This window comes from Talpa europaea (genome assembly GCF_964194135.1).
Source record: "Talpa europaea genome assembly, chromosome: 6".
NCBI classification, from domain to species: Eukaryota; Metazoa; Chordata; class Mammalia; order Eulipotyphla; family Talpidae; genus Talpa; species Talpa europaea.
The window spans coordinates 85,284,048-85,305,616 of record NC_140072.1 but is presented as its reverse complement, the minus strand read 5'-3'; the positions used below and the strand labels follow the sequence as shown (position 1 = coordinate 85,305,616).

General features: G+C 37.3%; 1 protein-coding gene across 1 annotated transcript in view; it reads right to left on the bottom strand.

The window, feature by feature from the left end:
- SUPT20H (SPT20 homolog, SAGA complex component) overlaps window positions 1-6,532 on the bottom strand; it is a gene marked incomplete at its 5' end in the record, with an annotated part of 34,025 nt that extends 27,493 nt beyond the window's left edge. Inside the window, 4 exons of the mRNA XM_084234878.1 lie at window positions 195-253; window positions 804-839; window positions 3,821-3,859; window positions 6,491-6,532. Of these exons, the coding sequence (XP_084091004.1) occupies window positions 195-253; window positions 804-839; window positions 3,821-3,859; window positions 6,491-6,532 (176 nt within the window). The remainder of the gene's footprint in view (window positions 1-194; window positions 254-803; window positions 840-3,820; window positions 3,860-6,490) is intronic.
- Between the last annotated feature and the right edge of the window lie 15,037 nt (window positions 6,533-21,569).

The following is a 21,569-nucleotide window of genomic DNA, read 5'->3' as shown; positions in this document are numbered from 1 at the left end:
GTTCTAAATCTTGCTGCTATAAAAAGCAAATAATGTATTTAGTGGGGCTGTATATACTAGTTAACATCAACTTAGAGAAATTTCCGATACATTCAAAAGTGTGCATAATTTAACAGTTTTAGCTCACTGCCTAGTGGGACTGTAATAAATGTTGGCTATCATTATCTAAGGTGACATCAATTCAGTATTCATACCTTCCACTAGAGAGGTATTTCCTTTTAGGAGGTCTCTGTCTGGCACTTTCAATGACATACTGAAAAAGAAAAGTTTTCGTGATGCATAAACAACTACATTAAGTATATAAAAAACAATTATGAGGCTAAAAAATGCTATCCAGTAATTCAAGTCTTATTCATATTAAAATCTCACTTGTAAGAAATACAACTTAACCTCTAAATATATGTTAAAAATAAGTGAAATTTTCACTACACTAAATTTTAGCACTTTAATTTCGCTGCTATGACATAAGCAACCATCCAGTTCCCTGACTTTTATTTCAGGTCAGAAATATTTTAATGTTTTATGGTTGTTCATAATATGCATAGCATATCCAATTGCAAGTACTCTAGTGTCTTGAGCTATTTTTCCCTTTAAGCTATCAGAAAACTTGCCAAAACAGGAAAACATAATTTTAGAAATTCAACATCCTAGTTCAAACAATAGTCCATAGCATTTTATTTCATTCCCAACATTATTATCTGAGGAGTCCAACTAACAGATGATCCAGGCATCACCTGATATTTTAGTATGTACAAATTTTGTCAGACAACACGATTTCAATATGTAACTTAGTCATGCCTTACCTCTGCACGATCCAAAGCTAGTTCTAAAGCTTGCTGCTATAAAAAGCAAATAGTGTATTTAGTTATTTTTTAAAAAAAACATTTAATATACACTTAACATTTCTAAGTGGTTATATGAATTTTATTATCTGAAATTAAAACTTTCTAAAAACAAGTCTCACATTCTCCTTCCCTTTTTCACCCACTCCACAGAATGCTCAAAATACATTACATAGAAAAAAATACGACAGGGCCTCCCTGGTGGTGAAAGGGATTAAGACGCAACCTATGAGGGTATCCGCAGCCACTGCAGCACAAGTTCGATCCCACATGGTGCAGGAAACCTCTCCTGACTTGCCCGCTGCTCCCCTCAGCAGTGTATTTCAGTCAATCTGCCTGTTCTGTTCCCCACTCTACCTCTCTCACCCTCCCACACATCTGGCCTGTACCCCAATTCTTATATGCATAAATAAATCTTAAGAAAAAAAAAAAGAGAAAAAAATACGAGTCTTGGGCACTTGATTATGAAAACAAATTAAGCTAGAAATGCTAAAATGATTTTCTCTGGCCAGGGCTTGTGAAGCTGATACAAGGCTGAGGGTTGGGTGTGGTAAGGACATTTTATAAACTTAATTTCTTTGACATTATTTAAGACTACCATTCAGGAAAATATACTTGGCATCAAGTATTTACAGTGAAGCAAAGACTAAACTCCCCTAACCTGCTAGGAATCCTGAAAATTTGGGGTATTGATATGTTAATAACTAAAATTGACAAATCTTAATATAGTAACACAGAATGTACAATGAAACATTTCTAGGTTAGTGCCTAGCAGAAATGCAATAAGTGTTGGCTAGCATAACCATGTTTCAGAGAATTTAAGATACTATCACTCATGAGCATTATTTTAGCTAACAGAAAGGAAGAAAAAAATGCTACCAATTACAACTTCACATAATGTATCATAATTATAGATTCATCAATTCAGTAATATTAAAATGAAAAGAGAAAATGCATCTAGTACTACTGCCACATGTATGGCTTGTAATCTACTACTAATCCCCCTTCATCCAGTTTCTTAGAGACTTATTTTAAGATGAGAGGGAGAAAAAAGGTAAATTCTGTCTTGCTCCTTTGTAAAGCATTATTTTGTAATAAAATCTAAGAATAAAAAGTAGTATGATCAACATTATAGCAAATATATAGCCAACGATTTTAGTTCTCTCTCTCTTTTAAAGATTTATTTCTATTTATTTATGCATACAAGAACTAGAGTGTAAGCCAGAGGTATGCGGGGGTGAGAAGATTCACCAGAGACAGAGTGGAAGTAGAACAGACAGATATACTGAAAAACACTGCTGAGAGGGCAGTGGGGAAGGCAGGAAAGGTCTGCTGAACCATGTGGGTTAGCTCCCTGGCTGGGGATCAAACTCATGCTGCAGTGACTGCTGATAGCTTGATAGTGCTGAGACTTAAAACCCTGTGCCACCAGGGAGGCCCTTGTTTCTCTTTTTGTGTTTTGGGTGCCATACAAGGTCATTGTATTTTTCATTCAAAATAGTAATTTTTAATTTCACTGAGAGGTATCAATCAATCTTTCATTATTTATACACACACATTTATTTATATGTGTGTGTGTGTGTGTGTGTGTGTGTGTGTGTGTGTACGCGGCACTCACATTGCACCTACATTTTTCTTTTATTTCATAGACTACAATAATTCAATCTACCAAGTAGCATGGGATAGAACTCTCAGCACCCACCAAGAGAGGGTAGAGGAAGAATAAATACTACCAGTTTTTAAAATCATGGAAAGGTTTATATGACTACCAGGCTAGCCCTGAGGATAGAGAATTCATGATTAAAAATAGTTGGCCTTTTCGAGCTGCAAAAAAAGGGCCACATTAAAATATAATGAGTGGAAAAAATCTGAAATATGCCATTATTTCAAAGGGTTCAGCTAAAACTGATAGCAATTTATTAAAAAATCTTATAAGGAGCAGATTTTTCAATGAAACAAGTTCCAAGATTCAGGATGAAATTAAATATAAACCACTTTCCATCACAAAAACATAACTCTGGACATATACCCTTGGCAAATACATAGGTTCTTTTGATTATTCCGGCTATAAAACTTTAATGTAAGATTATATAAAAATCATAATAAACACAACAAAGCATATACTTGAGGACAATTTTAAACCTTCAGTCTTCTCAAGCAAATTATTTTCATCTTTGGAAATTTAAACGTCAAAAGATCTGGATAGATACCGCCATATGTAAATACAAGTATCATTAATTCCTATCTCTTCTAAATACTTAAGAGAAAAGTGATTAACTATTATGGATGCAAAATATCAGATGAGGTTTGCATCCCAATAACAGAATGGGTGCTGATAGCAAGATGCCCACAGAAGGAAGTTAAATGTTTACTGAGATCTATTTTCAACATGGCAGTTAATGTTCATTTTTCTCTGATAAATGCTGTTCTTCTTTCAAACATTAAAAAAATGATTCATTCCATTTGTCTTCAATTTTTTTAATGGGAAAAGTTAAATGCCCATCCTATGCATATGTACCTTTAGTAACTGTAAATTGGTGAACAGAAATGTGACAACAGAAATCTAACACTGATGCTGTTTAAATGACGGCTCTTTTTTTTTTTTTTTTTGCAGTAAGGACGTTACGTTAGCTTTTTAAAAAATCTAAATGAAGAGGAATTTTAAAACATGAGAAACCTGGGGTACCCCACAAACTATTTGTATTTATACCCATCCTCCTTGCCAATAAATTGGTAAAGTGGATAGATCTTGTTTTAATACTTCACAAAGATTAAAAGATTATGTAACTTACATACAATTTTAACTCTGAATGGAGAGATGAGCCCCATATTTTGTAAAGAACATTTTGCATGTGACTGCTAAGTAATTTCCCAATTAAAGTAACTGACAGTATACAATATAAGATAGGTATTTTTATGGAGATGAAGGAAAAGAACATTTGAAAACACAAATATAACTGTACTGAGCTGTAGCTTACCATTGTGGTATAAAATAGGCATCGAAAAGAAGAAAAAATCTATCTTTGTTGAGGAAGTGAGGTGAAAACCATGTCTTTTAATATAAATCTTTCGGTACTGTAAAAGTAAAAAAACGACAAAACCATCATATTAACATAGATGAATGAGATGTAGCAATTAACAAGGAAAATTATTTGAGGCATATATATTTCTTACACACTTTTCAATAACCAGCATTCACAGTTAATAAGTAGTTTTAGCTAAGTAAGGCAAAATAAAGTTTGTAAGTTAAACTCATTAGTTTCTTTAAAAATATTTAATATTCAAGAAAGAGAAAAATGATTTGAATTTCATTTATCATCACTGTTGCTGCTCTCACTGTTCCTATTATTCTAACAGTTTGCTCACTGAGTTCGGTCACTTAACAGTTCACTTCACAAATCACAGGTATCATATCCAATGGTTATAATCTAATATTTCCCACCCCTCTCCTAAATTGTCAGATGTAGTCCCAGTCTCTTCAGCCCTTTCTCTTTTTAAGCAGATACTTTCTCAAAGAATTTCATTTCTGCCACACATGCCTTCTCATCTCAATCTAGGGAGCACTTCAGAGGCACTTGAGAGATTCTGATTAATTGGTCTGGAGCTCCCCAGTGGATTCTCGGTTTCTCTCTGTCTCTGGTGTTCTCTCTCTCTCTCTCTCTCTCTCTCTCTCTCTCTCTCTCTCTCTCACACACACACACACACACACACACACATACACACACGACAGGCACCATAGATTTCAGAAATCTTAAAAAAAAAGAATACTCTTCACCTCAAAGAGCTCACAGATTTCAGGTGAAGATGCAAATTTCTGAACATGGAATCTTAATGAAGATACACTACCTCCAGGCAAAACTTAGTTATCTAAGTCACTAAATTGGGCAGATAGGAAAGTTTTGTGACTTTAAGCTACACAAACACACAAAAATCATCAAGTATGTCAAACACAACCCAAACAATCCAACTGTGAACAAAATTTACTAGAATCATGAGACAACCATTGCAATCTTCACTTCCATTTCACAAAATGTGGCATTCAGAAAAAGTGACTTTCCCGAGATGACACAAGACCACACGTACTCAAAGTTCTTCAATTTTTCATCTTAGATTCTTTTTACCAAGTCTTACAATTTTCAGACCACTCAAGCCAGCAGTTTTAGATTCTAAAAAACAAAGCATTAAATACACGATTCTGCTCAGCTCACACTGTTCTAAATTTTGATCCAATTTACATGAAGATTATCAATCACATACTTAATCTACTCCAAAAATTTTGCTAGTCGCTCCCTCGCGTGAATCCTGCCAGGGAATTAAACACACAGCACCCGAGAAAACGCAGCCCTCATCTTGCGGTGGTTCTGAACTACCAATAACTAACGTCGAAATCATTCCGTTCATTTTACTGATAAACCGGAGTCTCTTCCAACAGCTCCAGCTTCGGGTTTACTGTAAGGTCGAGGCCAGGGCAGAGATGAGGTTCAGAAGGAGGGAACTTGAAACTACTGCTGCCACCTGCATCCAGGGAGCCAGCTCTGCCCTGTTGGCACAAGGCCTGATAAGTAGCGTTTGAAAGACCAACCAGTTCTGAGAGAAAAAACTTCTTTGAAAAGCAACTTTGCCTCAGCATTCTCCACCTCCCTCCAAGGCCAAACCCTGCCTATAAAAGCTCGCCCTTTTCGTAAATACCTAGGAGTGGAATTGCTGGATCATGAAGCTCTATCTTTAGTGGGTTGAGGAATCTCCACACAGCTCTCCATAGTGGTTTGACCAGTTTGCACTCCCACCAACAGTGCAGGAGAGTTCCTTTTTCTCTACATCCTCGCCAACATTTATTGTTGCTAGTTTTTTCAATATGTGCCATTCTCACTGGTGTAAGATGGTATCTCATGGTAGTTTTGATTTGCATTTCCCTGATTACAAGTGATGTTGAACATTTTTTCATATGCCTGTGGGCCATTTGCATCACCCAAGGACACAGAAACATTAATTCCAAAGGGCACCTGCCCCCCTATGTTTATAGCAGCACTATTTACAATAACTAAGCTATGGAAACAACCCAAATGCCCAAAAATAGATGACTGGATCAAGAAGATGTGGTACATATACACAATGGAATATTACTCAGCAATCAAAAAAGATAAACTCATGCAATTTGCAGCAACATGGATGGAGCTGGAAGGGTTCATGCTCAGCGAAATAAGCCAGAAAGAAAAAGAAAAATACCAGATGGTCTCACTCATAGCGGGAATCTGAAAAACCTAAATAAGGGACCAGGAAAAAGAATAACTAAGAGAGAAAAAAATCAAAATCAACAAACAACTATAAACGAGAGACATACTATGGAGGAGGGAGCCGGGAAAGGAGGGGTTGGGGTCAAAATAAGCGGGGTGCAATTGTAAGGGGCTTATAAAAGTAAAAAAAATAAAATAAAAAAATAAAATATCGCCCTCTCCCGCAACGGGGGTCGGCGAACCTCGCCTGTGAGCGCAGGAAATTTCTTGCCTGTGAGAAACTCCGCCTGGCTCTCCTTTCCTTACAGCGCCAACCCTTTCATTCACCTGCAAATAGCCCAACGACGCAGCGGCGCCTACGGCAGCCTCTATTCAACATGGACACCAAGACTCCCGCCCCCAGAGGAACGTTACGCCGAATTCTCGCGAGTTTCTGGAAGTACCTGTAACCGACATCCCGGACTCAAAAAAAAAAAAAAAAACCCAAACGAAGATGCGCAACGCCGCGAATAGCGACGGGGCGTCACCCGCAGGGTGGCTGGTTTGATTTGGTTCGGTTCGGTTCGGCCCGGCCCGGCCCGGCCCCGGGAACAATGTGCATCCCCCGCGAGCTCCCGGCTCCGATGACCGCGAAGCCGCTCGGGAAGCCGCTCGCTCACTTCCGACCCCAACTGGCTCTCTCGCGCCTAACCCTCCCGCCGCCACGCCCCCCTCCGCTGCCCACCAGGGCCGGCCGCCGCCGCATTGGGCCTCAACTCCCAGCCGCTAGTTCAGCAGGAATGAGGGGGGGGCCGGCTTACTCCGCGCGCCAGGATACTTGCCCGGTCGGAGCACCCCGCGGCCGGCGCAGCACCCCCGCGCAGCCCCCGGCCCGTCCCGGCGCCCGCACTTCCGTCTGGAGCGCTGGGCGGGGCGAGCGTGCGTCTGTGGGCGGAAGGGGTGGGGCTGGGAGGAATTTACCGCCGGTGATTGGCTCGGGCGCCAGGGGGTGGGGCCTGCGGGCATGTCTCCAGAGAAGTCCGTGCGAAAATCGGCCGCCAGGCGGCGGGACCTGGACCACCTTCAGAGTCTTGCCTTTTTAGGCCGTAAAATATGAGGTGGGCTGTGGCTTTTGGGGTGGGAAGTCCTGTGGAAGATCTTGGAACTCATTTGCCTCGGTGCCCAATGCATCCACGTGGAGAGGGAACGACATAATTCCTGCATTTACTAGTTCAAGCCTGGCTGCCTACAACAGTAATTTACAGTACTAATGAATTTTAATGTAAAAACCCACTTTACTGAAGAGTTCTGAAAATTCAGAAACTGTGTAAACAGAACACACTGTAGTGTCTAATTGCAGTTCTGTACCTTTAAACAGCTTTGGTTGTTGGTTATAAAATTAAAAACATGTTGAGGTGAATGAAATTCATTGAACATAAAAATAAAATATATTGAAGTGACAAATGCAACCCCACATCTGTTCAGTTTCTAAACACTTTTCATCACCCCCATAAAGCAGTTGTTCTTCATTCTGTGCTCTCCCAGAACAGGCAGATACCAATTGCTTTCTGATTTATAGATTTACCTAATCTGTATATTTCATATAAGTGAAAAGTGACCTTTTGAGAAATGTTTTCCAGATTCATCCTGCTTGTAGCAAATGTCAGTACTTAATTTCTTCTTGTGGCTAATATTCTTTTCCAGTGCATGACTATGCTACAATTTGATCCAATCAAACATAAACATACATTTGGGCTTTTTACACTTTTGAGCTATTGTGAATTATGCTACTATGAATATTGTGAGGCTGTATTTGAGTCCCCATTTTCAAGGGTTTTTTTTTGGGGGGGGTATAATCTGTTAAACAACGAAGGTGATAGTAGCTTAAGTAGTAAAAATAGATTTCCATTACAATAAAAAAAGAGATCTTGTATAGAACTAGGCTCAATTCCAAAGACAGCATGAACATTTGGATATTTACAGGGTAGAAGCAGGATGAGAATCAGTGGACAAAATTTCCTTAGAAGAAATACCAGAAATAAGGAAAAAGGGAATTTGGGCGGTTTCAAGCTAATCTGACTTGACAGGATTCCCACTAGAGGCACCAAGAACACAGGGGATGAATAATTTGATCAGAGTTTGAGTGTAGTTAGATACACATGTGGAGCCATTGCTCTAACTTAGATTCTTGTTATAACTGTTTGATTCAGGTATTCAGATTGCATAGGGCAGAAGTTAATGAGGAAACTTGGAGGACTTAGAGGAGCCTGACAAATGTATAGGTAAGGAGAAAGTCTTTGTTAATATCTGGGAATGGAATTGCTGGGTTCCATGGTAATTCTTTTCTTAAACATAAGATGAATTGATAAGCTATTTTCCACAGTGGCTAAGACAGTTGCAAACCATTTGTAAAGTAAATCACCAATGTTTGCTTTTTTTTTTTCATAGTCATTCTGTTAGGTCTGAAATGATAGTTTCTCCTCATGGTTTTGAGTTGTATTTCACTAATGGCTAGCGATAAGTATCTTCTCATGTCCCTCTTGCCCATTTGTATAGCTCTTTTTTTTTTTTTTTTGAGAATTGCATTTTAATCCTTAATTCATTTTTTACTTGGATTGTTTGTCTTTGTTTTAAATTATGAGCACTTTAAATATTCTGTATACTAAATCCTTACCAGATATATGATTTGCATTTGTTTATCCCTGTTGTTTTTTCACTTCTTGGTAATTTTCTTTGCTCTTTGATGCACAAACTTTAAAAATTTTGATAAAGTCTAATTTATCAATTTCTTCTCTTGTGGTTTGTGTTTTATAGTCATGCTTAAGAATCTATTGCAGAATCCAAGGTCAAAATGTTGTGTCCTGATGTTTTCTTCTAAAAGCTTTGTGGTTTTAGTTCTTCTACTTAAGTCATTCATCAATTTTGAATTAGTTTTTGTGTAGAGTATGACGTAGGGTTTTCATTTCATTCTTTTGTGCGTTGCTCCAGAGCTACTGATTGAAGAAACTATTCTTATCCCCTGATCTGACATCCTTGTCAAAAACAAATTGGCTGCAGACATGGATTTGTTTTGGGATTATTAATTCTTTGCATTGGTCTGTATGTCTATTCCAGTACCACATGGTTTGATTATTGTAGCTTTGTAATAAGTTTTGAGATTAGAACATGTAAATTCTCTAGTTTCATTTTTTCAAATATTGTTTTGCTATTCTGCTTCCCTTGTAATTTTATGTGAATTTGAAAACCAGCTTTTCCATTTCCTTAGATGGTTTTGGGATCTTTATGGAATTGCACTCAATCAGCAGATCACTTTGATAAATATTGGTACCTTCAGATATTGTCTTGTAATCCATGACACAATATATTTCTGTTTATCTATACTTTCAAAAATTTCTTTCAGCAGTGTGTTTATATCTTTTACCACCATAGTTAAATTTATCACTGGATATTCGTTTATTTGAGTGCTATCTTAGACCGCCCAGGCTACTATAACAAAGTACAACAGATCGAGTATCTTGAACAAACAGAAATTTATTTCTCTAAGGTTCTGGGGCTGAAGTTTGCTGAATTTATTAGCTACAAGTGTTTGTATGAGTGTATGTGTATCTGTTCTGTTTGTGTGTGTTCTTCAGGGTTCCTATGCATAGAATCACATCATCTCTTAATTGAGATAGTTTTATGTTTTACAAATTGGATATCTTTATTTCTTTTCCTTGCATTATTGGACTGACTCACATCATCCCTTAATTTTTAGGAATTGACACATGCAATTGTAGTGACTGGCAAGTCAAATCTTAGGACGGGCTGGTAGATTGAAAACCATGTAAGAGTTACTGTTATAGTTTTGAGGCAGAATTTCTTCTCGAGAAAACTCAGTTCTTTCTCTTAAGACCTTCAGCTGGTTGTAAAAGGCCTTCCCTCATTATCAAGAATAATATCCTGTACTTAAAGTCAACCAGCTATAGATGAAAAACACATCTACATAATACCTTCACAGCAACAGCTAGATTAGTGTTTGATTAGGTAAATGGGTATAGTAGTCTAGTAAAGTTGACATATGAAACCAATCATTACATCCAGTGTGGTAAATAGTATTATAGTTCAAAACTTAAAAAAAAAATCCCATTTCTCTTGAATTCATTTTTTTAACACTATGTTTATTTCATTGAGGTTTACAACTCTTCTGTGACTTATGACTATAGATTCACACCTTTTCAAATATATGATACCACATTACACCTACCACCAAAGCACCCATAATCTTCCACTATAGTTTATGCCTTCAATTTGGGCAGAGCACATTTTTCCATCCCAGTGACTTTGCATTTCATCATATAACTTGCTTTGGTCAATGGGATGTGAGCAGATATATGTCCACTATCTGGGAAACAAGATAGAGTCTTGCATATGTATGTGTTTCTGCCACCAGTGACATAATATACAACTTGAAAGAGCTCTTACTGGCAGAAGAAGTGGTAATTAAAGCACCAAGTTTTTGACTACAATGGATTGAAACATTATAAATGTTAAAATAAATGAATTTTTAATAATGCTTAAGAAAACCCTCACTGGTTGCCCCTCAAGATTGCTAGGATATGTATTCATTTTTCTGAAATTGGTAAATAAAGCTAACACCCCCCCCCCAACTACTCTTCCTTTACAAACTGAAATTCAGGGTAGTCAAATTATTTATGAAAGAAAACATTTTTTTCTTTAACGTCTGTAATAGATGGGAAACTTTCTTGCAGAAAAATTCCGCTGGATAAATGAACAGAATGACAATATCACCAACTTGCAACCTTTAAAAAAAATAATGCTTTTAGTTTCATATGTAAAGAATTTGGAAGTTGCCATTCCATTCTAACAATAACTAAAAAGCTCAACAAACTGAAAATTCAAAAATTCTTCTTACATCTATTAGACATATGAAGTGAGGACAAACTGCCATCCCAAATTAGGAAGACTGATAGGTGAATATAAAATCACAACTTTCTGGAGCAGAAACCTCCATGGGGATGAGAACTGGCAGAGGGAAACCTATAATTGAAGAATTAGTCTACGTAAACAACTCTGATTGCTAAAAACTCCATGAGGACCCAGTCATTGGGGGCCTCCATACTTCTGTTAACTTTCACCTGCAGGAGCTCTACCATGATTTTAGGAAGAAATAGAAAACCTGGGGCCTCTCTGGTGGCCTAGGGGTTAAATCTCAGCACGATTACCACTAAAGACTGAGTTCAATCCCCTGCCAGGATGCTAACCCACATGTGTTGCAGCAGACCTCTCCTGTCTTGCCTGCTGTTCCCCTTAGCAGTGTAGTTCAGTAAATATGCCTGTTCTGCTCCCCACTCTCTGATGAATTCTCTCACCATCCACACCTCTGGCCTATACCCTAGTTCTTCTATGCAAAAATAAATAAATAAAAATCTTAAAAGAAAAAAAAAGAAATAGAAAACCTGAACAAACTAATCACAAGCAAGGAAATTAAACTCTTCCAAAAAACAAAAGCACAGTACCAGATAATTTCATAAGTGAGTACTACCAAACTTTCAAAGATCAATTAATGCCTATCCTGTCAAACTCTAAAAAATTTGAGAGAGAAGGAATACTTGCAAATACATTTTATGAGGGTAACATCACAATGATACCAAAATCAAACAAAGACAACTCAAGAAAACTCCAGGCCAATCTCCCTTATGAACACAGATAATAAAATCCTCAATAAAATCTTAGCAAACCAAATCTGACAATGCATAAAAAGGATTATACACCATGACCAAGTTGGATTTATTCCAGGGACGAAATAATGGTTCAACATTCTGAAATCAAACAAAGCAATTCACCACAGTGACAGAAAGATAAAAAACATATGATGATTGTAAAACAGAAATTGAGTATGAATCTGATCAAGCCTGTAAATCTAACTACCAGTTTATTGAAAAAAGATGCACAGAGTAAGATATTAAGTGACACCATGGCAACACAATACACCTAGTTCATAATATGTTATACTCTTTATAGGAAATTGAACATGAACTGGGTATTAAGCAATTGCTGTTAACTATTAACAGGCTGAATTGTAGCCTTTCCAAATGTACATCTTGAAGTTCTAAATCCCAGAATGTCACATATCTCAGAATGAGGCCGTTAGGGTGGCCCTAATCCAGTATGACTCATGTCCATGTAAGAAGAGATTAGAACACACAGAAATACTCCAGAGACGCTAGTATATGGAGAAGGATGAAGTAAGAAGACTTCAATGTCCAAATCTAAAAGAGTCTCCTCAGAATAAATCAAGCCTGCACTTACCCTTACCTCGAACTTTCAGGCTCTGGAACTATAAGAGAATAAATTTTTCTTACTTAAATCATTCACTCTGTGGTATTTTATTATGGCAGCCCCAGCAAACTAATATAGTAACATTATTAGATGAAATGGTAATTTTTGATTATGAAAATTAGAAAATGGACCTGCTCTGCTAGAGATAGAAAATGTAGCATTTACAACTGAAATTTATGGGAAATTTCTTATCATATGTATTTTATTATAATACAAAGTATTTCCTCCTCCCCTCGAACAATTCTACCATTCCTTGTTTCAGTGGAGTTGACTTCAGACTATGTTGTGGTCTCTCTCCTATTTCAATAGCCTTGAATAAGTTGTTTCTAAGCTCTTAAATTTTGTCAGGGTCTGTTTTTGCTTGGATAGTTTGTATTTCTGACATTGCATTATATGTACTGTGCATTATATTTAGCTAGTTGAAACATATCTATCATGCTGAGATATTTTAAGCCCCTTGAGGTTGGTAACCATGTTGTATTCATACTTTTATTAGAATCACATCTTGGTATCCTCACAATTGAGAGAATTTTCTTATATATAAATGACATCTTGTGGTGTCAATGGAATAGCTAGTACTATATTAGTATTTTCCTTTAACAAATTGAATTTTTTCAAAGATCTACAATCTGTGTATCGTCTTTAAAGTTTACCAAAAATAAACTTTGTTGTAACCCGGGGGTAACAGGCTAATGGTGTTGCTTACGGATGCTTTTGTTCACAGTGATGGGGTCTACCTGAAACAATTTCTGGCTAAGTCACCACAGCTTCCAACAGATCTGGAAACTCAATACACTTTAAAATATTTCCTCCTAATTTGAAATATTAATTTCTTAATAATTGGCATAAAGATGACAGTTGAAACCAAGGATAGGAGAACAATGTGTATTGGCTATAAGGGCAAGAGGATTTGCAGGAAACTCTGAGAAATGTCAGTTGTGTTCCTAATTATCTTAAGGGAAGATTTTGAAATACAGACTAAAATGGCAATGGAAAAGTTAATGAAATGAAAACTTTTTAAAAAAGATTTATGTATTTATACATACAAGAACTGGGGTGTAGGCCAAAGGTGTGGCGGGGAGGAGGGTGAGAGGATTCACCAGAGACAGAGTGGGGAGCAGAACAGGCAGATCTATTGAAATACACTGCTAAGGGGAGCAGTGGGCAAGACAGGTGAGGTCTGCTGTGCCATATGGGTTAGCTCCCTGGCCTGTAAGACCTTTATAGTACTGTGTCTTTAACTTGTGCACCACTAGGGAGGACCCGGAACTAAAACTGTTTTCTCAAGAGAAGATAAAATAGGATAGGTAAACCTTGACCTACACTTATAATAATAAAAAAAATAAATAAATAGAATTATATTGATAAAGAGGAAACATGCAACTATTATTTCAGAAAGAGAAGGGATTACAAGCATCTATGGTAGACAAACAGATTGAACAACCTAGAGAAAAAGATAAATTCCTAGAAACATACAACTTATTAAGACTGAATTATGAAGAAACAAAAATCTGTATCGAACAATTATAGTAAGGTATTTAAATCAGTGACAAAAAGCTCTCAAAAAAAGTCCAGGACCAGATCATGAGGAAATCCTTCAAACATTGAAAGAAAATGGCATACCAACCCTTCTCAAGTTCTTCCAAAAAATTAGAAAAGGCGGATTCCTCACGAACTCATTTTGTGAAGGACATTTCCTTAGTATTGAAGGAAATGTCCTTAGTATCAAGGCAAGCTAAAGACACTGTGGAAAATTGCAGAATAGTATCACCAATACAACATAGATGCAAATATCTTAACAAAATTTTAGCAACCTAATTCAACATTACATGAAATGAATCATACATCATGATCAAGTGGGATTTATTCCAGTGATACAAGAATGGCTCAACATCCTCAAGTCAATCATTGTGATACATGCATTAACAAAATGAAGGGTAAAAACCATCTAATCATTTTAATAGAGACAGAAAAGACATTTGACAAAATTCAACATCTATATATGACAAAAATTCTCAACAAAGTGGGTGTAGAGGGAATGTACCTCAACTTAATAAATCATATGCAACAAGCCCACAACTAATATACTTGACAGTGAAAAACTGTAAGCTTTTCCTTTAAGATGAGGGAAAAGACAAGGCACCCACTCTCACCACTTTTATCACTATAAAAGTGACTGGAAGTCCTAGCTGGAGCAATTAGTCAATAAAAGAAATAAAAGGTATCTATAGTGAAAGGAAGAATAAAATTGCCTCTATTTGAAAATGACATGATATTCTATACAGAAAACTAGAAAGTACATCAAAAGTATGTTAGAATCAAATTCAATAAAGTTGAAGAATGCAAATTAATATTCAAAAACCTGTTGTGTCTGTAACTAAAAATGAACTATCAGAAATAAATTTAAAAAATGATCTAAATTGCATTAAAAAGATAAAATACTGGACCTCCCTGGTGGAGCAGGGGTTAAAGTCTCAGCACTATCAAGCTATCACCAGCATCTGTGCATGAGTTCAATCCCCGGCGGCCAGGGAGCTAACCCACCTGGTGCAGCAGACCTCTCCTATCTCACCCGTTGCTCCTCTCAGCAATGTATTTCTGTCAATCTGCCAGTTCTGTTCCCCGCTCTGTCTCTGGTGAATCCTCTCACTCTCCCTGCCCCCCACACCTCTGGCTACATATCAGTTCTTTTATGCATAAATAAATAAAAATTCTTTTTTAAAAAAGATAAAATACCTTGGGATACATTTCAGCCAAGGAGGGTAAAGATCTGTACACTGAAAAACTATAGAATATTGATGAAAGAAATAGAAGAGAACACAAATTAATAAAAAGTGCAACTTGGCAGGGGGAGATAGGGTAAAAATTAAGCTTTCAAATTCTCCACCAACTCTTGTCCTGCCATCTTTCTCATCTCAGCAAATGACAACTCCATCTTTCCAATAGCTAAGGCTAGAAACTAGCCATCTTTCACTCCTTTCTTTCCCTTACACACGTGTACCTAGCGATTGGTGAGGACTATCAGCTCTATTTTTGAACTATAACTAGAATTCTCAATATGCTGTCCAATCCACCATCTTCGCTGCCTGAGACTATTGCAGTAGTTTCCAAACTGGTTGCCCTGTGTTTACCATTGCTTGTCGAATTAGCTTTCTGTACAAAATGACCTTATAAATATCCGAGTCTGATTATCACTACTCTGCTTTCCATCTCACATAGCTCCAGTTATAAAGAATCCTACAAAATTCTGTGTTACCCTACACCTCCATGACATTTTTGATCTCATCTTCTCAAACATATTTCAGGACATTTGCATCTGTAGTTTTCCACACAAGTAATTGTTACTTATATTTTAAAATTTTGAATTGCAAATATTTCACTATCAATATCTAAGAGAGCATTTAAAAAGTAAAGATAATATCAACAGCACATCTTCCTTAAAAAGTAAATTATAGTTCCATAATGTCATTTGATTTACCATCAGAGCTTGCATTTCCTAGTTTTCACAATTTAAAAGAAAATTTGTTCAGATCAGAACTCAGCCAAGGTCCACACATTTCATTTGCTTAATATGTCTCTTAAGACATTTAGTCTGTGATAGTTTTCTCTCCCATCATTTTTTAAATGTCCTTTGTTTAAAAATAAACTGGGTCTTTTGTGTGATAGAATCTCCCACATCAAAAGTGATGATGTTTAACATACTTATCTACTTCCTCTAATCTAGTTGTTACTTTGGACCTGACGGCTAGATGAGATTCAAATTTGATTTTTTTCACAAATATTTCAAGGTGGATTTGTGTGTTGTCTGTTATATTTCATTAAAAAGTTTAGAAAGTCTGACTCTTTGTGATGTTAAGATTTTCAGTTTCCAGTATTGAATTTATTCAGTTTTGCCACTAGAGGTCAGGATTTTATTTTAAAAATAATGAATCTTGTCTTAGGTTTTGTAAATGTGAAAAGAACTTTAATAAGGTGTAGTTAGGAAGTTTTGGAAATTTTTTGACTCTAAATGTAAATTTTGGGTGCTTTAAAAAGTTCAACATAGTTTTTGCAATATTTTTCAAGATTCTTTTTTAAAAAGATTTATTTATGCATACAAGAGCTGGGGGTGCAGGCCCGAGATGTGGGGGTTGGGGGAGTGAGAGGATTCACCAGAGACAGAGTGGGGAACAGAAGAAGCAGACTGATGAAATACACTGCTGAGGGGAGCAGCGGGTGAGATAGGAGAGGTCTGCTGCGCCATGTGGGTTACCCCCGCTGGCCAGGGATTGAACTCATGCTGCAGTGGCTGTAGATAGCTTCATAGTACTGCGTCTTAACCCCTTGCACCACCACGGAGGCCCCTCAAGATTTATTTATTTATGCATTCAAGAACTGGGGTAGGCCAGAGGTGTGGGGGAGTGAGAGGATTCACCAGACACAGAGTGGGGAACAGAACAGGCAGATTGACTGAGATACACTGCTGAGGGGAGCAGCGGGCAAGTCAAGAGTGGTCTGCTGCACCATTTGGGTAGCTCCCTGGCTGGGGATCGAACTCGTACTGCAGTGGCTGCAGACAGCTTCATAGGTTGATTCTTAATCCCTTGCACCACCAGGGAGGCCCAAGATATTTTTAAATAATTATCACTGTGCTAAAATTATGTTTCCTAGATTTAAATACTCTGTGCCTTAGAAGTTTAAGCTAGATTATATGCTACTTTAACTGTATATGGTTCTCTGGTTAAAATGGAAACATAGGAACTATAGGACAGCAGGGAAAATGCTGTAAAACCAAACATGGAATAAAGGACTGAACTAGAACTGGGGAGGAAGATGTAAGGCAAATTTACATCTCTGTGGCTGCAGTGGGAGCCTGAAGCTGTCACAATCTTCACATCAGTCTCTGTCCTCAGGTCTATTACCCAGTGCTGTCTCCAGAATTTTGCTTAAAGCATGCTTTACTATTGGTTTGGTAACCTTGTGAGTTAAAAGAAGTTCTTCAATTTAATCATATGAAGAATTTCGATCAGGAATGCTGATAGAATTAGATAAGAGCTGTGTTATTCACAGTGGGAGAGATTTAACTCAGCAATGTAAGTATTATATAAATTACTGACCAAAAATCCTAACCCTAACTCAATAAATGAGTATGATAGTAGCAATAATATATACATGTTTAGAATCATCTCTTTTCTTCAGTTACAATCCTGCGGAATGGAAAAGCTTTCAGTAAACCCAGACAATCCAGAGTGTATATACTGACACTGTCTTGCTACAGGATCTTGTAACATCACCACTTTGAGCTTCTGTTCACCTGTTGGTAAAGTAGGACCAATAACCCCTAGGGCATCCAAGGTGGTTGCAAAGATTGGACTTTCTTCTTATGTCATTGGTTGTTTCTATTTATTTCCCTTTCCTAATCCTCTGCATGGTGTCAACCTCATTTTTATTTTTTCTTGTTAGTTAATATCCTCTTGTTGACTAGATCACATTATATTTATTCATCAACTGATGGACATTGGACTTGTTTCCATTTTTGATTAATGCTTTTATAAACATTCATGTACAAGTTTTAGTTTACACATATTTTCATTTCCCTTGGGTATTTATCCAAGATTGCAATTACTGTAACTCCATATTCAATCTTTTGAGAAAGTGCCAGGCTATCTTGAAAAGTGGCTATATCATTTTATATTCACACCAGCAGTAGATGATGGGGCTCCAGTTTTCCAAATTCTTGGCAATACTTGTTATTATCTGTCTTTTTGATTATAGCCATCCTAGTGGGTATGAAATGGTATCTTACTGTAGTTTTGGTTGTAGTTTTGACTTGCATTTCCCTAATGGTAATGATGTAGAACATTTTGTGTGCTTAATGGCCATTTGTATATCTTCTTTTTTTTTTTTTTAAAGATTTATTTATTTATTTTATACAAGAACGGGGGTACAGATCAGATGTGTGGGAGAGTGAGAAGATTCATCAGAGACAGAGCGGGGAACAGAACAGGCAGATTGATGAAATATACTGCTGAGGGGAGCAGCGGTTGAGACAGGAGAGGTCTGCCCTGTCATGTGGGACCCTCGCTGGCCGTCCGGGATTGAACTGGCGCTACAGAGGCTGCGAACAGCTTCACAGTGCAGTGCTCAACCACCTACGCCACCAGGGGAGTTCCCATTTGTGTATCTTCTTTGGAGAAATGTTTATCCAGATCTTTTTTCCACCTTTTAATTGGATCATTTGCCTTTGTGTTATTGAATTGTAAGAGTAATGTATATGTTTGGGATATTAATCCTTTCCTGGATATAATGTATAAGTATTTTCACTGATTATCAGGTAATCTTTTAAATTTTTTTGCTGGTCATCTGAAGTGCAAAACTTTCAATTCTGAGATTTTTTTAAAAGATTTATTTATTTATGCATAAAAGAACTGGGGTACAGGCTAGAAGTGTGGGGTGGGGGAAGAGGATTCACTAGACACAGAGTGAGGAGCAAAACAGGCAGATTGACTGACATACACTGCTGAAGGGAGCAGCAGGTGAGACAAGAGAGGTCTGCTGCGTCATGTGGGTTAGCTCTCTCACTGGGGATCGAACTCATGCTACAGTGGCTGGTGATAGCTTGTTAGCGCTGACTTTAACCCCTGTGCCACCAGAGAGGCCCCTCAGTTCTGAGATTTTAAAACAATGACCTGAGTCATCATCTTGCGTCTTTTGTTGCTTGTAAAATGGAGATAGACTCTCATCATCATCATCATCATCATCATCATCATCATCATCATCATCATCACTACATCACCATGTTACCTCTCAGGGTGATTAGATGGAGCCAATAAGGCCACAAGTGTGAAAGTGCTTTGTAAACAGTAAAGCTCTCAGGTAAATATATTATTGTTGGTGATTAACTCTGAAATAAATCCTTTGTACTTTATTCTAAACTCAAATTCCACCCCAAATGTGAGTTTCCAGCTAAGATGGCTTGAGCAGATCAAACGTGGGGAACGCTGTCCCTAACTGAGGGCAGTAATCCAGGAGCAGAACCCTAGGACCAAAGGCACCCACTACCCCACCCACTCCTAGGAAAATAATGAAATGATCTTGACGCAGGAACTATGGAGACAGTACAGAAATGGTGACTGCAAGAAAATAGCATTTATGTAGTTCATTTTTTGAGATAAAAGGATAAGGCAGAAAGCTGCCATGAGGGTCCTTTAAACATTCCAGTCTCTGGAACTTAGGAAATCACACTGCCCCAAAATATCTTCCCCATACTCCTTGGCATATTTTGATTGCTGACAGATTATCTAATAGCTAGAAATTTTTTGAAAAAAATATTGTGTTTTAAAATAAAAATACCTTTTGAACATTGAAGATAGGGAGATACCAAATCATTGATAAGACTGTTTTCCCCTTCTGCTGGGTTCCTAATTCCCAGAAGGTAAAATTCAACTGATATTTTCTGTTTTAGGTAATGATTAACAAAAAGCTCAAAATTCTAGATATGGTTATTTTTTTAGTGATTATGAAAATTTCAAAATATTGAGGTACATATCTTAATATTTGCATCATTAATTTAAAATGGTATTAGATATCACAGTACAAATCCACCAGTTTTATTTGTATACTCCACTCAGTGAGCAACCACTTGAACAGCAGTGCTATGTACCAGAAAGTTTAGACATAAGAATAAAAAGTGGGGGCCTCCCCGGTGGCGCAGCGGTTGAGCCCTGGGTTGCGAGGCTGCCCGCGGCCTCTGCAGCGCCGGTTCGATTCCCGGCTGCTCCCCGGCCACCAGAGGAGGGTCCCACATGGCGCGCAGACCTCTCCTGCCGCCCGCTGCTCCCCTCAGCAGTGTACTTCGGTCCTTCTGCCTGCTCTGCTCCCTGCTCTGGCTCTGGTGAGTTCTCTCGCCCTCCCGCGCTTCTGACTGTACCCAGTGCATGTATAAACAAAACAAATGAATAAATAAATAAATAAAACATGCCTCTATAAAAAAAAAAAAAAGAATAAAAAGTGGGCCTTCTGTTTTGAAGGATCAATTATGATGCAATTCTAAATAGGTATAATGGCTCTATATGTAAAGGGTAAAATGAACAAAGAAGACATTAGACTTGGAAAGCATGAGAAAGTCCTTTTTCTGAGCATGTGAAAATCAGGAATGTGAGCACCCTAAGAAAGATGGGTACTCATGAATCATGCATTGTAAAAAAACAGTAATGTATCAAATCTGTTTAGAAGAATGTTGGGGGTGACTGGTTTCAATAAGATTATCTTAAAATTTAAAGGAATATGGGTAATGGGCACAGGTGGCTTGGCAGAGCCTAAAAAAAAAGTGTAAAGGGATTTGAACATTCTGCCAATGGTAAGAGAGAATTTCCATATACCAGAAGGAGAAACTTTGCCATCATTTAATAGTGTTTCTCAGTATGTGGTAGAGAAGGGATTACCAAGGATTACCAAGGGATTACCACTAATGTGGGATGTAAAATATCCTGTGACTACTTGGAATGAATGATGGATAAACATTCTGGTATGTATATATTTGGATTGAGAAGCATTTTAAGCACCTGGATTTTAGTTAATCCTGTTTTCCAAAGCAGAAATGTTCTATGTATTTCTAGGGCAGCCTAAGGAAGTCAAGGAAGATAGACTGCTAACACTATGGCCAAATCAAGTATTCTTTTGTATCAGAGTTACAGAGTTAAAGTTGTTTGTAGTGAGATTTAGGCAACATATATTTCTTCTTTAATTGTCTTATACAGAAAACTTTAATATGAACTTGAGAAACTTAATCTGGAAGTTATAAAATACTCCATGTTCGGTTTTATAAGAAAAGAATAACATGTGAGTAAAATAACTTTGTAAGACTAATGGCTATTGAATGCTAAGATGGTTATCGAAAATTTTCTTACTGTAAGAGTTTTAAACTTATAATATAGATCCACTTTGTGATAATAGTGTTTCAGAACAACTTCTTGCTCTATGCTTGTGGTTACCCTCGTGGATCTTCCATGATCCAACTTAATCACCACTTTCACTAAGAAGCCTTTTCTTAGTTACCTACCTGGATTTGACTATTCTTTTCATGTCACTGTATCAAAACACCTATACAGTTTTAGGGCAATGCTTTGTTCATGTACCTTTGTTCATACCCTTTGCTCTTATTTAAATCTGTTGCATTTCAAGTTTCCAGTTGAAT